Consider the following 15,202-nt stretch of genomic DNA (forward strand, 5'->3'; position numbering starts at 1 on the left):
AGAATTAAAAAGTGTGAATAAAATATTCAAGGCCACAGATGGAGGTCATCAGCTTACAAAGAGAATACTGAGAGGCAGAGCAAATTAAAAATATAGAGATATGCAATAAAGCCACCTCTGCCTAAGTTAGGAAATAGCAAATGCATAGGTATTAAAATGATAACAGTTCTTCATACTATGCTGCATTTCTATTTTCTCTGTCAAAAGAATTCACTGTGTATCACTACAAAATTCAGTGAATAAGATGAGGCAATAAACATAGAGCCTTGGCATTAGGGCAAGTTTAATTTCCTTTTTATTTAATACAAGAAGGGAAAAAGAATATAGAACATGAAATGCTCATCTTTCCATTCAAACACTAACTTTTAAGTGTTTCATATATACTGTGTTTGGAATAAAGGGGGTAGGAATATGAAGGCTTAAACCCAAGCTTCCAACTCAAAAGACTTTACATCTGGAAAGCCAAGAAAAGGTAAAATTCTTTACCATTTTTCAAATCAAATGCTTAAAGCTGGTTTTAAAAATTGAGATGAAAAAATTTGATAAGGAAAAAACATCAAAGAAAGATACTGAACAAAATCTCCTGGTTTCCTTTTATAGTTTCTCTTTCTCTTTTTATTTTTCCAAATTGCATTTTACAGTAGAAATGCAGACCACTCTGGATAGTTATGGCTCAATATTGCTTGGTGCTCTCCTCTTAAGACATCATCTTCTTACACTCCACTGAACAGAAAACCATCCCTTCTACTGGCATGAACTTCTGCCCAATGAGACACTTGCTGCAGCAGGAGCACAGAAAGCACTCTGTGGACGCGTGCCAGCTGAAGTTGTTATAGGTCACCCGCTGCACTTCGGGATCAATGGCATTGTGGCATCCTTGACATACCTGTTAAGTCAATTATACAAAGAAGAGAAAAGGATGAGATCAAACTGTGATGTTAACATTTTGATGTTAGAAGAAACTCAGCGCATTTCTTCAGATGGCAAATTAAACTGATAATGACAACCTCAGATCTATACAACTGAGAATGACCTTCTAGTTAACCTTCATAGCCAACAACTGTTAATGGGGGTCTATATGTGGAACACTGTGAGAAATAACAGGTGAAGTCCAAACAGAACTTGATGCTTTTAAGATATCCCCACGGTGTTCAAGGCAGAAAGTCTTGATGGCAAGTTCCAAAGCAGTGTGTTTGGTTCCAGTGTATTCTACTAGATTGTACATTAGCAATTATAAAAAAAAAGTTTTATGGTTTTTCCTATGCCACCAAGTGCTGGCATGGATGTGGAACAATAAGAACTCTCATTCATGGCTGGTGAAAATGCAAAATGGTTCAGCTAATCTGGAAGACAGTTTGGCAGTTTCTTATAATAAAACTAAACATACCCTTATCATACAATCCAACAATCATGCTCCTTGGTATTTACCCAAATGAGTTGAAAACCTATGTCCACACAGAAACTGCACATGGATGTTTCATTCATAACTGCCAAAACTTGGACGCAGCCAAGATGTCCATCGGTGGGCAAATGGATAAATAAGCTATGGCACATTCATACTATTTGGCAATAAAAAGAAATGAACTGTCAAGCCATGGAGGCACATTACTTAGTGAAAGAAGCCAATCTGGGGCTTCCTAGGTGGCACAGTGGTTAAGAATTCGCCTGCCAATGCAGGGGACACGGGTTCAATCCCTGCTCCAGGAAGATCCCACGTGCTGTGGAGCAACTAAGCCTGTGTGCCACAACTACTGAGCCCATATGCTGCAACTACTGAAGCCCATGCGCCTAGAGCCCGAGCTCTACAACAAGAGAAGCCACAGCAATGAGGAACCCGCACACCACAGTGAAAAGTAGCCCCCACGCACCACAACTAAAGAAAGCTCATGCACAGCAAAAAAGACCCAACACAGCCAACAAAATAAATTAAAAAAAAAAAAAAAAAAAGAAGAAGCCAATCTGGAAAGGCTACACACTGTATGACTCCAACTATACGACACTCTAGCAAAAGCAAAACTATGGCAAAAATAAAAATATCAGTGGTTGCCAGGGTTAGGGAGTAGGAGACAGGGAGGTAAGAAAGATGAATAGGCAGAGCACAGAGGGCCTATAGGCCAGTAAAAACATTCTGTATATTACAGTGATGGATATATGTCATTTGTCCATTCTATACATTTGTCCAAACCCATAGAATACACATCAAGAGTGAACCCTAAGGTAAACTATGGACTTTGGATGATTATGATACATCCATGTAGATTTATCCTTGTTAAAAAATGTACCACTCTGGTGAGTGATGCTGATAATGCACAAGGCAACGCATGTGTGGGAGGAGGCAGGATATGGGTAATCTCTTTATCTCCCTCTCAATTGTGTTGTAAACCTAAAACTGCTCTAAAAAAACTGTCTTGAAAAAAAAAGATTTTTCCTAACTAAAGCTTTGAAGTGGTAATTTTACCAATGTTACCTATGACACATGAGATTGTTAACACCACTAATTTCTAGACAGTAGTAAGTGAAAACCATGTTCAAAGTAATTGAGGACTCAATAAAAAAATACTGGCAGTTTTTGAGAGTAATTAGTTTGCACTAAAAATATAACTTATAGTTAGTTGTCTTCTGTTCTGTCATGTCATAATAAATTATGATCTAATATCATGGAATATTAGCACAAATTCCATATACCATTCAGTGTATGTGTATGTTATATACAAGTAAATATATGAGATACACACATCCACACCCACAAACACATAATTTTCTTCTTTAGCTGGACAAGTATAGGAAGAAAAGAAATGAATAACTGGCAATATTATAGCAGAAAACAAAACTACCCAGTTGAGAGTTCCAAAATATTAGATAGTCCATAAGCCTTCTTGTTTAATATGTGTTATAAATGAATGTACCTCAAGTTTTCATTTTAAATATTTTATAACAAATGAAGAAACCAACAAGATTGTCCAGCATTACATCAAAGTGACTAATCTTCCACACCCTTGGTCTCAATGTGATTGTCAGGAATTTCGGAGAGATGAGAGTGGGTGGGTTGACGAGGATCATTTAGCCTGAGCCTTCTTACTTGAAAGTACCTCAAAGTGTGGCTGCCACTCAGTGGGTGAACTGGTGTGAAGTGAGGCCTTGTTATAAATATTCACTTCAGACCTGCAATATACTTCCCATATTTTTTAGAACTACAAGCCTTCTAATTACAGAGATTGTAGCTCCTTAATTCGCAGGTTAGGTCAACCCAGTCTTCCCTGAGACCTTTAGCAAGGGAGATACTCTCTTTGCATATCAATCCACTATTCCTGAATACAACAAAAAAGAGTGTTTTGATTACATACTCCTAATTTGTAGCTCACCATGCAAGCAACTGCTTTTGTATGTATTCTTTTTATAGCTTTGTGATTCATTTAGAATGTTGCCCTCTGTTGTTTTCTACATTTCATATTAATTTTTCAATATTTGAAAACTTATTTGTGTACAATAGAAGCATTTCACACTCAATTTTTATTCCCTTGACTTTAGAACATGATCTTCATATCAGCCCCCTAATAATATGACGATGATCTTTTTATAATCTTTCAGAACTTACATTTTCATTTGCAATAAAAAAAAACGATAACTACTGTTCAACTGCACATAAAATTAAGGAAATTCTTTTGGTAAAAAAAAAATAACAAGGGGCTTCCTAGGTAGCACAGTGGTTGAGAATCCGACTGCCAATGCAGGGGACACGGGTTCGATCCCTGCTCCAGGAAGATCCCACATGCCGTGGAGCAGCTAAGCCCAGGCACCACAACTACTGAGCCCATGTGCTGCAACTACTGAAGCCCCTGTGCTTAGAGCCCGTGCTCTGCAACAAGAGAAGCCACAGCAATGAGGAGCCCGCGCACCACAATGAAGAGTAGCCCCCACTCACCGCAGCTAAAGAAAGCCCGTGCACAGCAAAAATGACCCAACACAGCCAATAAATAAATAAATAAATTAATTAATTAATTAAAAAAAATAACAACACTGAATGGTATAGGAATTGCCATTCATCCCAAAGTCTGACATGATCCCAGGTAAAAACTACCAATCCCTAATTCTTCATAGATCTGAAACCTGCCCAGTTCACAACCAAGGGTCTGAAGACTGCAGGATGGGTCAGGGAGATGATGTACTTCACTACTTTCTTTTTGGCATTAGATTTTTCCTGGATTCTTAATTAAACTGCTAATAATTCAGTAAGTTCTGATTTCCTTCAATCCATCCTACTTCTTTTATTTGTGTATGCAATATAAAATTGATAATGACACGTTGTAATGTGCTTTCTAGCAAGAAGGTCCTGTGAAATCTCAGAGATGTGAATTCTGGGGTTGGTCATTTGAGACTGGAATTCCAGAGACATACAGAGACAAACTAAGTGTATTTCCCATTTTCCTCCTTCCAGGTTAATTTTTAACTCAGAAAAGCCCTGTTTGGAGTTGTTCTTGGCTTCAGGTCTAAAAATAAATTGTATTCTCACTCCTTTTTTTTTTTTTCTTTTTTTAGATTAAAAAATCTAAGCAGATCAATGCCCTGAGCTAGATAATCTTCAAATGTTTCTATCACTTAGCATGTTGCATGGGTACCTCTCTTTGCTATCAGCTAAGGTTTGTTCAGGTGATGGACAGATATGTTCATAGTAATATTAAGCAAATGGCAATAGTGTATCTTACTGAGAAAGTAAACTTTCTAAAAGAAATCATGCCACACTGTAAAGCTAAATAATTTAGAGATTCTCTCATTCTCTTTTTAATCATATCTGTGCTTATTCCTCTACAGTGATTATTGCAATGTAATGGAGAGAAGCTTGTAACAAATAAAGAACTCTTTTCATCTGTTTAAAGCTTTATTTTATAAATATTTGAGTGCCTGTGTTGTTCTAGTGTTGGAAATAGAACAGAAAAAAGCAGACAAAATCCATGCCCTCGTGGAGTTTACATTCTAGTTCTTGAGACCAAGGTAACACACCCTACAGTAAAATGCAAATTATGATAATCCTAATCCTCTTCTGCAGAGAAACTGTTGCAACAACATTTAGAGAAGCATTTTTTTAGCTAAATGATGTATCAAGCCACACAGTGACTCAAATCTTATCCCCAGGTATAAGGAAGGTCCACGCTGACCCCCAAAGCAGATGAGAAATGTTAAAACACAAGTCAGTCACTCAAATATTTCCTAAGTGCAGACATTGTGAGTATGGAAATAAAGAGGTAAAACTCTACCCTCCAGCTATTTACAGTCTGGTGGAAGAGACAGATGAGTGATATTAACAATTAAACACACGTGGGCAAGCACATACAGAGCCCCCCGGGAACAGAGAGGCACCCGGCCCAGCCAGAAAGAAAGGAGTGGAGCTTGGGGTAGGGAATCAGAAGAGGTGTTTTGAAAAAAGTTAAGCCTAAGCTGAGTTGGGAGGAATGTGCAGGCATGGTCAGGTAAAACAGGGAGGGAATTTTCCTCGCAGTCCAGCGGTCAGGATACGGCACTTTCACTGCTGGGGGCCCGGGTTCAATTCCTGGTTTGGGAACTAAGATCCCACAAGCTCCATGGCAGGGCTGGAAAAAATAAAAATAGATAGATAGATAGATAGATAGATAGATAGATAGATAGACAGACAGACAAAAAGAATAGGAGGATATAACAGACAAAGGAATTAGTGTGAGCAGAAGACAACAGTATATAAACTATGAAATACAGGTGACTTGGGAAATGTATGATTTGGGTTAGATAACTAGAAGTGGCTGGACAGGTAAGAAGGGGCTGGATCTATTAAGCAAAGGTTTAATGATCAGATTTTCATTTTAGAAAGATTATCTTGTATCATTATGGAAGGTGGCTTTGAACAAGAAGAGTGGAAGTGGGGAGGCCAAATTGAGGTCACTACAATAATCCAAATGACAAAAAATAAAGATCTGAAGTAAAGTAGTTGTAACTGTGAGAACCTGAGATGTATTGATGAGGCAAAGTTGATAGAAAAGGAGAGCTGACAGATTATATCTGGGGGCAATGGGTAAAGGTTGAGAACTGGCAGTGACACCAAAACCTCTTACTTATTTTCATCGTATCATACTCCTAGAACTATATATAATAACTATGTCATTTTATTCCTTAGCCAGGAGTCTCCTCTACTTGATAACTCAAGGAGATCTTTACCTAGTACTTATTATCTGCATATAAAGTAAACAGCTATCCTTTTAATACCCCCTGGATTATAAGTTTTACCATATATGGTCAACTCTCTCTTTATCTACTCTTTATCTAATTTATCTATCTCTGGACCATCATGCAATAGCAGCTCTATGTAAGCAGGGTAGATTTTATATATATGCATACATACTTTTACATTAAATATTTGAATGTTTGGCTCATGCAAATAAATATAAATATGCAAGTCAAATTTTATTATAAAATTTTGTTATCTATATCAATTCAATGAGGGTTTAAGAAACAGGCACTGTACAATCTCCAGGTAGCAAAAACAAAGCCACAGTAGGTGATCTGGTAACATGAACAGAAACATAAGCATTCGAATAGAGATAAAGCATATGAATAGTCCCTAAAAACCTTAATTTAAGTGAAATCTGATCTGTATGACGAGAATCAATCAATCTCATTCTCATTAAGGAACTTTTTTTGGGGGGGAGGGGTTTGATGATCAAGTAGCACTTTAATAAACATTGTAAACTGCACAGATAGAATCTTGAGGTGGTTCATCCTAGTCAGTGCATGTATTGTTTTGAATTACCTGGATTTTAACACCCTATGGTAGGAATCAGGTCTTCTACTTAAAAGTAGTGCTTTCTGTTTCTCATTTGTAAGAGGCTTAAATAAAGCAGTTCAAGGCTACCGCATCCCAAGATGTCTCTTACCACAGCATGGTTCTTCACATAGCAGGGCTTGCACACAGGCTTGTCGTTGACCATCACGTATATCTCCCCAGCTAGGATGTTGTCACAGTCAAAGCAGCAGAAGTGTTTCAGATGCCAGTTTTGGTTTTCTGCCTGGGTATACTCATTGCTGAATATCAGCTGGGAAGAGGATAAAAATAAGATCAATCATGTTTTTTCCTTTTTGCTACAAGTGACCAAGCTAGGTTCTTTAAACCAATAAGGGATTTAGATCTACAAGGAATATCAGTCTACTTTAGGGGGTTTGAAGTCTGAAAATAACCTAAAGCTTGAACTTGGGTGATTACTTAGTTTAGTTCAAATCAATCTTTTGTTTCTGGATAGTATTTCATTAGTCAACACAATTAACATGGACACTCAGAATGACTGAAATTAAGTTTTTTTCACTCAGCTTCTTTGGATGTAAATAAAGCAACTGATGCTTGGTTAATTCATGTTGCCTTCTCGCTAAGGGTGGCCTGGTTACCATGGTGAGGGAACCACAGGAGGGTGGAAAAAGGAGCCTGCATGGGGGTGGTCCCAGAGAACATACCTCATCACAGCCAGCACACCGGGGTTTTTCACTGTCACAGTAATGCCTGCCACAGTACAGCTTGCCATTCTTCCAAAAATAAATCATGTCAACCAGGAGTTCATGGCAGGTACTGCAGACGAAACAAGCTGGGTGCCACAGTTTATCGTAGCCTGCCCTTTCAGCATAGATGGCTGGGTCTCCTTCCTTCATACTCAGTTTGCAGCAGTAGCAGGACTGAAAGGGAAACCACCAAAACAATCTAGTCATCCTAAGACTGGCGTTTCTCATCAACAGTTTTAGTAGGAATTCAGAGAAACCACTTTCAAGAGAAACAATTTCTATTGAAATTTGTAATTTGTCCATGCAGGCAATACAGTGTTAGTATTTGTGAAAGGGAATCTCTTGGCTTTCTCCAGGTTCTCCAGACCTAATTCTTGCACCCTATGTGTAACAGAGCACTGCTTACTGAATTAAGGCTGCTTATGGAAAAAGGCTAATGCTAATTTGCACCTCAATCTTAAGTAGTTCTTTCAAAAATGATTATCTTAAAACGTATTTTTTTTTTATATATACACAGGACTAAGCCTTGTTGGTTGATGTGCTAACAGGATCTATGAGGAATACATTACAGTAAGTTTAGTTCTTATTTTTTGTTCATCTATGTCACAATTTTCTTCTACTTTCAGAGCATGAAAAAAGACTTCAATATCCCTCTCTAGGACGGGGTTTTTAAAAGTATGATTGCTATATATCCACATAAATTTAAGTTTGAATGTTAGGCATGTTCTTACAAGCAAAACTGAATTAACCTAAGCATATGTTATTCTTATTTATGGGAAGAGATAAACAATTAACATCAAAATTTATGTTTAGAAACAGATACTAGATTGTATGTTGCATTCCAGCATGATACCAATGCTAAATGCTGTGTGTACATACAACTCACAATTATCTTTGGCAACAGATAATCAGAAAACTAGGCTTTAAACCAAGGCTTCAAACATGATAATTCTCTAAAATAACCCTAAACTGAATTATATTTCAATTTATTTCCCTCATCTACTCCCTTTTGGAAACTGAATAATGCAACCTCCGCCCCCTGCCACCCCCAATTCAAAGAAATGGAATGAACCTGCAAAATATACCAACTGGGCCAACATCGTGACCGCTTCACTTACATACTGAGTTCTTTTGTGTTCGACCGATTTGTCCTCCATGGCCCCTACCGCTGTTGTGGTGCTTCTGTCCCCTCCAGGAACGTACACTCTGTTGGGGCCTTGAGCATTCATGTCACGGGGAAGTTTGACATCTCCTACTCCCAGAGCCTCGCTCTTATACTTCTTTACAAACTGCTCCATCTCCTTCACCTCTTTGGGAGACAACTCATGGCACTTTGAAGGGTCCTGGTCATGGGCAGGGAGTTGCTTTGCCAACTGCTTCTTCCGGTACTGCGCCCCCTCTGAGCCTGCCACTGGCTGCTTTTCTTTGGGTAGCATCTGCATGTACTGTCTGGCCTGGACAACAAGGAGACCAGTGTTAACTGAGAGAGGCCTTGGCCATCCGATAAATGATGTTTTATAACACTCATTAGAATCAAATTACTGAAGAAAGAGGTTAGTTTTATCCATACTAACAACTGATCTTCATAATATAAATATTTTGATAAAAATGGTACAATAAATAGATTTAGGTCAGTAAAAATGAACATGTTTTCATGAAATTAAAGCTTTTTTTCTCAGTTTGTAAAAAAGACTTGGGTTACTAATGTTTACTTATGCTAAAATCACTTTGCTGTACAACCTGAAACTAACAACATTGTAAATCAACTATACACCAATAAAACTTAAAAAAAACAAAAACAAACAAACAAAATAACTGTATAATTGCAAGACAATACAGTTTTTTTAGGCAGCATGTTTAGAATGGCCTAAGGATCATCAGTATTTTCATCACTATAAGAAAATGATATCATGACAAGATTCACTCTTATGATTTAACTAACCCTCTTAAAAGATTTCCAAACCACTCATCTAGTTGTTACATTAGTGGAAGCAGCTTGACACAAAATTGCAATTTTTTTTTTCCTTACATAGTAAAAGAAACATAGCGTTGAACATCTTTTGAGTTATAAAAAATGAAGGAAATTCTATTCTTTAGATATTCTTAACCATCTTAAGAGAAATCTCAAAAGTAACACAGAAGCTACTAGGATTTATACAAGACAGCTGCTTTTCATTTACTTATTAAAAATGTCAGACCATCACTTTGAAAAGGTTAACATAGATTATCTAGGTAGAAAAATTCTGAGGTATCTAACTTACTTTCAAAAGACCAATAAGAGTTGCAAGTCAAAGTAATGGGAACCCCAGAAAAATAACAGATCTGAGGTCAGTTAGGTCACTAAAGGAACTGCCCTAAAGAAGTAGCCCAGGAACTTTAATAAAGGGACTTCCCTCCCCCTTGTTATTTACCAATGCCTGATTCTGGACAGGAGGAGCCCATTCATAGGTAACTGTATTGATGGAGACATTCTTCTTGGCAGCAACTGGATTGGTCAGTATCATAACATTGCGTTTATACATGGGAATGCCATCTGATTTTAGCTTTGCAATCAGGGTGGTATACTTGGTGTCTTCAAAAAGTTTCCCCACTTTTCGATCCTCTTCATTGCTCAAGAGGACATCATGCTCTTCTTGGCCACACTTGCAGTTACGACATATTTTTCTACAATTTTGGAGATAAGTAGGCAATGATTAATTATAGCTAATCAATTATACATACATAGTTCATAATATACTTTTACAAATGTTCCATATAATGGTATGCAAAGTCAAGTCAGAAGGGGTGAGGGGATTACAAGTAGCTATCCATAAATTTAAGCAAGGAAACATAAAAATGCACCTTCTCTTTATAAGACTTTGAAAACGTCAGGTTTTGATTAAAAACTGCATGCTCAAGAAGGCATGTCTGAGGGTAACCCCATCTGGTGTTCCTCATTCTCTCAATGAGATATATAAAAAAAACAAAATCACCCAAAACTATCACAGCAAGCAGTTTCATATTTTGCTGCATGATAACAGCCATTGCCCCCTTTTTTTTTTTCTAAGTTAGAGATAAGGAAGTTGATATGTCCTTTTCTGATCAAGGATGGTAATCTGAGATTTAGGCTTAGCTCTTTTCATTTCCTTTCCTGTCCCCTTTCCAATTTCATTTCCTCTCTTTTCTCATGTTCCATTTCCTTTCTCCTTTCTCTTGCTTTCTCTTTCCTTCCCCCTTCTTTTATTTCTTCAAACACTTAGTGACCACCCATCATGTGCTCCCTTATGTATAAGAAGACAGATGAAGTTTTCTAGCCTTCTTATAGTTGAAGGACACTGTCTCCCTTCCCCAGTCTAGTCTGGCTCGTAATTTTTCATTCATGCAACGTATATGAGTGTTTGTGTGCCAAACAATATACTTGATACTAGGACATAATGGTGAAAAAATTAGGCCCACTCTCTGCTCTGACATTCTAGAACTTACCACCTGGTGGGAAGACAGACATGAAACACACACACACACACACACACACACACACACACACCCATAATTGCATTTGTGATAAGAAAGAAAACTACAGGATATTTTGAGAGGGTATAATTTTGACTTGGAACTGGTGAGGAAAGGACTCCATAAGAACATTACTTCATAAGAAAGAGACATTTAGGTTGAGATGTGAAGGATGTGTAAAACGGGTGTGAATTGTGTATGTATGTGTATTTGAGAAGAGATAAAGGAGGAGAAGAAAAGCCTCCAGACACTCTGGGTAGAAGAGTATTTGTGGCGGCCCTGAATTAGGAGATTGTGCCCTTAGGTCCCATGATCAGAGAAGTCTAGTATGACTACAGTGAGGTAGGTAAATGGGGTGGTGACAAGGCTTGGTGACGAGCCTGAGATCATGCAGGGACTTGCAGGGCACATTAAGAAATTTGCCTTTTATTATAAGAGTAATCAGGAGGCACTGAAGGCTTTTAAGTAATGGAATAACATGATTAGATCTATCATTTTAAAAACTTTAATACCTGCCATATGGAGAATGAATTAGGGGAAGACATAATTGAAAGTAGGGAGACCAGTTAACATGTCAATGGTGCATCCAGTTTGCAATGGCAAGGTTCTAAGCAACAGGGATTCCACTGTTATTTCACAAGTGGAATTTACGTCTTGGATGGTGATTGTTTTGGCCTGGGTAAGACATGTAACAGCTTGGAATACAGTATTTGATAGTGGAGATAAAAAGAAAGGAACAAATTTAAGATATCCTTGAATGTGAAACTGACTAAATTTTGTGGACATAGTGATGGTGAAGGGAAGGCCCAGTCTGTTAAAAAATGAACCTAGGTTTCCAGGATGAGTAAGTTGGTAAAAGGAATGTAACTTATTGGATCATAAAAGCAAAAGAACAGACCTTGAGGTATGGGGTGAAAAGGCTGGTGAAAGGTATCCAAAACTGAAATAATAAGTTTGAAATGCCTATGAGACAGGGTAAAGATATCAGGTAGATTATAAGATATATAGATCTAGTGTTAAAAATTGTAGCCTGGTAGAAAATATAAATTTGGAAGTCAGGGAATGAGTTGAACAGATCACTTTCACCTCCTGGGGGAAGAGCAGAGGAAGATGAAGACTTGGGAGGGAATCTGGTAGAAGAGCAGAAGCTGGAAAAGGTGACAGAGGAAAACAGAGAAGTAGACTCTGTGGGGTTAAAAACATAAACTGGAACTAAAATACAGGACAATGATAGCATATAAGTTAGAGGGTAGAATCAGAGCTTTAAAAAAATTCTAATATCCTTACCTTGTTCAGGAAGATACTCGAGATATAGATATTAGATGTTGTTAAGCATATATGTTAAAATACCTAGATAACTAAAGAAAGAAATATAATTTCTAAACTAATAGAAAAAGGAATGAAAATATAAAAATGTAATTAGTCAAATAAGAGAGGAGAAAAAATAAACTTAGGAAACTAGGACAAGTAGAAAGCACAAATTAGATGGTTGATATAACCCAAGCATATCAACAGTCACAATAAATGAACCCATTTCTCCAGTTAAAAGACGAAGGCTTTCAGAAGGATAAGACAACAAAGGTAAACTATATGCTGTTTGTAAGAAACACTTAAATTTTAAACACACAGAAAGGAAGAAAGTATAAAGAGGCAAAAAGATTAACCAGGCAAATACCAGCAAAATTTAAGTTAGATACCTATATTAATATCATACAATTAATGCTTTTTCCTGCATGAGTATTAAAGAGAGTCACTTCAGAGTAACAAAAATTTAAAAACACTTCTATGATATAACAATTCTGAACTTAATACAACCTAATAACCTAACTTCAACATATATAAGCAAAAGTAACAGAACAATAAGAAATAAATGGACAAACCCATCATTATGGTGAGCTAAAAAAATTAGAAATGAAGATATGAATAACACAATTATCGAGCTTGATCTAACAGACACATAAAAATATCATTTCTAGTGACTGGAGAACATACATTCTTTTTACAAGTATTTGAAACACTCTGAAAAACTAAACAACTACTATGCCATAGAGCAAGTCTCAGGAAATGCCCAAGGACAGATCATCAAACACATTATCATTATCTGAACAGAAAGCAATTATATTAGACTAATTGGCAAAAACGTAACTACAAAGTATTTTTTAAAAAAGACAAAAAAAATTCAGTGTTGAGAGAAAAAAAATCACAATAGAAATTAAAACAGAACACATTTTTGGAAAAAAGAAAGCAAAACTATTACTTCCTGAAACCTGTAGAACACAACTAAAGGAATGTTGAAGAGGAAATTTATAGTTAAGGTATGCTCAAATTAGAAAGAAGAATAAAAATTAATAAGCTAAGTCTTTAACTCAGGAAGTTAGGAAAAATTCAGACTAAACCTAAAGTAAAAAGAAGGAAAATAAAGATAATAACAGAAACTGATAAAGTAAACGTTTGCTTCCCATCAGATACAGATAAAGGATTCAATACATTTCAACATTTCTTCTAATTACATTTTAAAGTAATTTTATCTATAGAAGGGAATTAGACAGGATTTTAGAAAGGGTTTCTGGGGAAAAAACCCAGCATCCATCACACTTAGTGCATCCATTTTAGGGTCTGAAACAAGAAAGCAGCGTTGCCATCGTGACTTCATTCATTCCGTCCTGTGGGTACTAATCAGAGAAGTAAGAAAGTTCAGAGAAATACAAGTTATAAGGATTAATCAGAAAGGAAGAAACTAAACTGTTGTTAATCACACATGCTATGATTGATCATATAAAAATGTATTACCATAATTAAAGAGTTTAATAAGTCTTATGGATTTAAAATTAATATAAATCATTGGATTTCTCTACATCAGAAAATTAGCAAAAAAATGAAACAATTAAAAAACTCTTTGCCAAATAACAAAGAGTTAAATAATTATTGATTTTTTGTGTCCTATTTTCTTAAGGTGAGGTATACAAAGTAAAAACATTAGATCTGACTTATAGAGTCCCAGAAAGAGAGAGAAAGAGAGAGATAGAGTATCAGAGAGATGAGGGTGGGGAGGCAAAATACTTCCCTTGTGCACACACTGGTCAGACCTCTTTATTTGGTAAGAATTCGCTGAAGAGTTTGCATATTTCAGTTCAGCTATAAAAGACTCTTACATCTGGTTATCTCATACTTCCATCTAGTGGAAAGGAGCATACTATTCTACTAGAGTATGTTCTTCATTCTTGTTCTTCAGTTAACAAAAACAACATAATTATTCATAAAACTATCACACTGCTTTTGGATCAAGTTTAAAATCAGACCTTCCTGAGGGGAAAGAGGTGGGTTGGGAATTGAGTTCTTAATGTAGATAAATAGATCCTTATATGGCTGTGAACTATGGCATGTATCTTAATATTAGCAAAATGACTGACTAAAGAGGGAAGTAATAATTTTACAAGGATGTGATGAATACTGGAGTTCCTTTGGAAATGCTTATTATCTGGTTCTACACCAGTACAACATGTACGCCATGAAATGAGGGGAGTTGGAGTCTACAATCTGAAAGATAAATATTAAAAAAGTAAGTGAAATAAAGCCTGTGGGCTTTCTAAAGCATGAACTATACTATGACAAGCTGTAGCACGGTTAAATAAATTATATTTACTATGAAAATGTTATATAAAAAAAGTATATTAATCAATGATATAACACCCACCTCTATACTTTTTCTTACTATTGTCTTGGCTATTCCTGGAAGATTCACATTCTGAAAAAAATCTATATTTCCCTGTCCACCCCTTCACCCACTTGACATACCTTTATTAAGCAAGTAAAATCAGGTTAAAACACCACACCAAGAGCAGCAGTGGTGAGGGAAAAAGAAGTAGCTAAAGAAGTTAGACTATGCCTGATTATCAGTTTTCTAAGTGGGGAAAACCTATTGATTGATTCATGATAGGTTTTAAAATCCCAATGTATTATACGCCTCATCTGCATCCTTACTCCAACATGGTGACCTGTAATAGCAGAGTACTTGGCAGCAATGTGACTCAAGAAGGGTAGGATGGTTCTCTTAGTCAGAGTTGTCATCACTGAAGTAGCTGGAATGGCCACATCCCTTCCAGACTCCTAACACCAGAGCTCCATTTCTGCAATAAAAAGGGACAGCTACAAACCACTAGGCAAGAAAGAAACCCATAAAATCTGGGCCAGGTGCCAAGAG

The 15,202-nt window shown here is 36.7% G+C and overlaps 1 protein-coding gene across 1 annotated transcript in view; it reads right to left on the reverse strand.

Annotated features, from left to right (window-relative positions):
* Positions 1 to 598: 598 nt before the first annotated feature.
* Positions 599 to 15,202, reverse strand: part of TES (testin LIM domain protein) — a 46,401-nt gene continuing 31,797 nt past the window's right edge. Inside the window, exons 3-7 of the mRNA XM_057732796.1 lie at positions 9,924 to 10,176; positions 8,631 to 8,966; positions 7,471 to 7,686; positions 6,900 to 7,058; positions 599 to 886 (exon numbers count right to left, since the gene is read on the reverse strand). Coding sequence (XP_057588779.1) covers positions 698 to 886; positions 6,900 to 7,058; positions 7,471 to 7,686; positions 8,631 to 8,966; positions 9,924 to 10,176 — 1,153 coding nt within the window. The 3' untranslated portion in view covers positions 599 to 697. The remainder of the gene's footprint in view (positions 887 to 6,899; positions 7,059 to 7,470; positions 7,687 to 8,630; positions 8,967 to 9,923; positions 10,177 to 15,202) is intronic.

Source organism: Hippopotamus amphibius, chromosome 4 (assembly GCF_030028045.1).
Source record: "Hippopotamus amphibius kiboko isolate mHipAmp2 chromosome 4, mHipAmp2.hap2, whole genome shotgun sequence".
NCBI classification, from domain to species: domain Eukaryota; kingdom Metazoa; phylum Chordata; class Mammalia; order Artiodactyla; family Hippopotamidae; genus Hippopotamus; species Hippopotamus amphibius.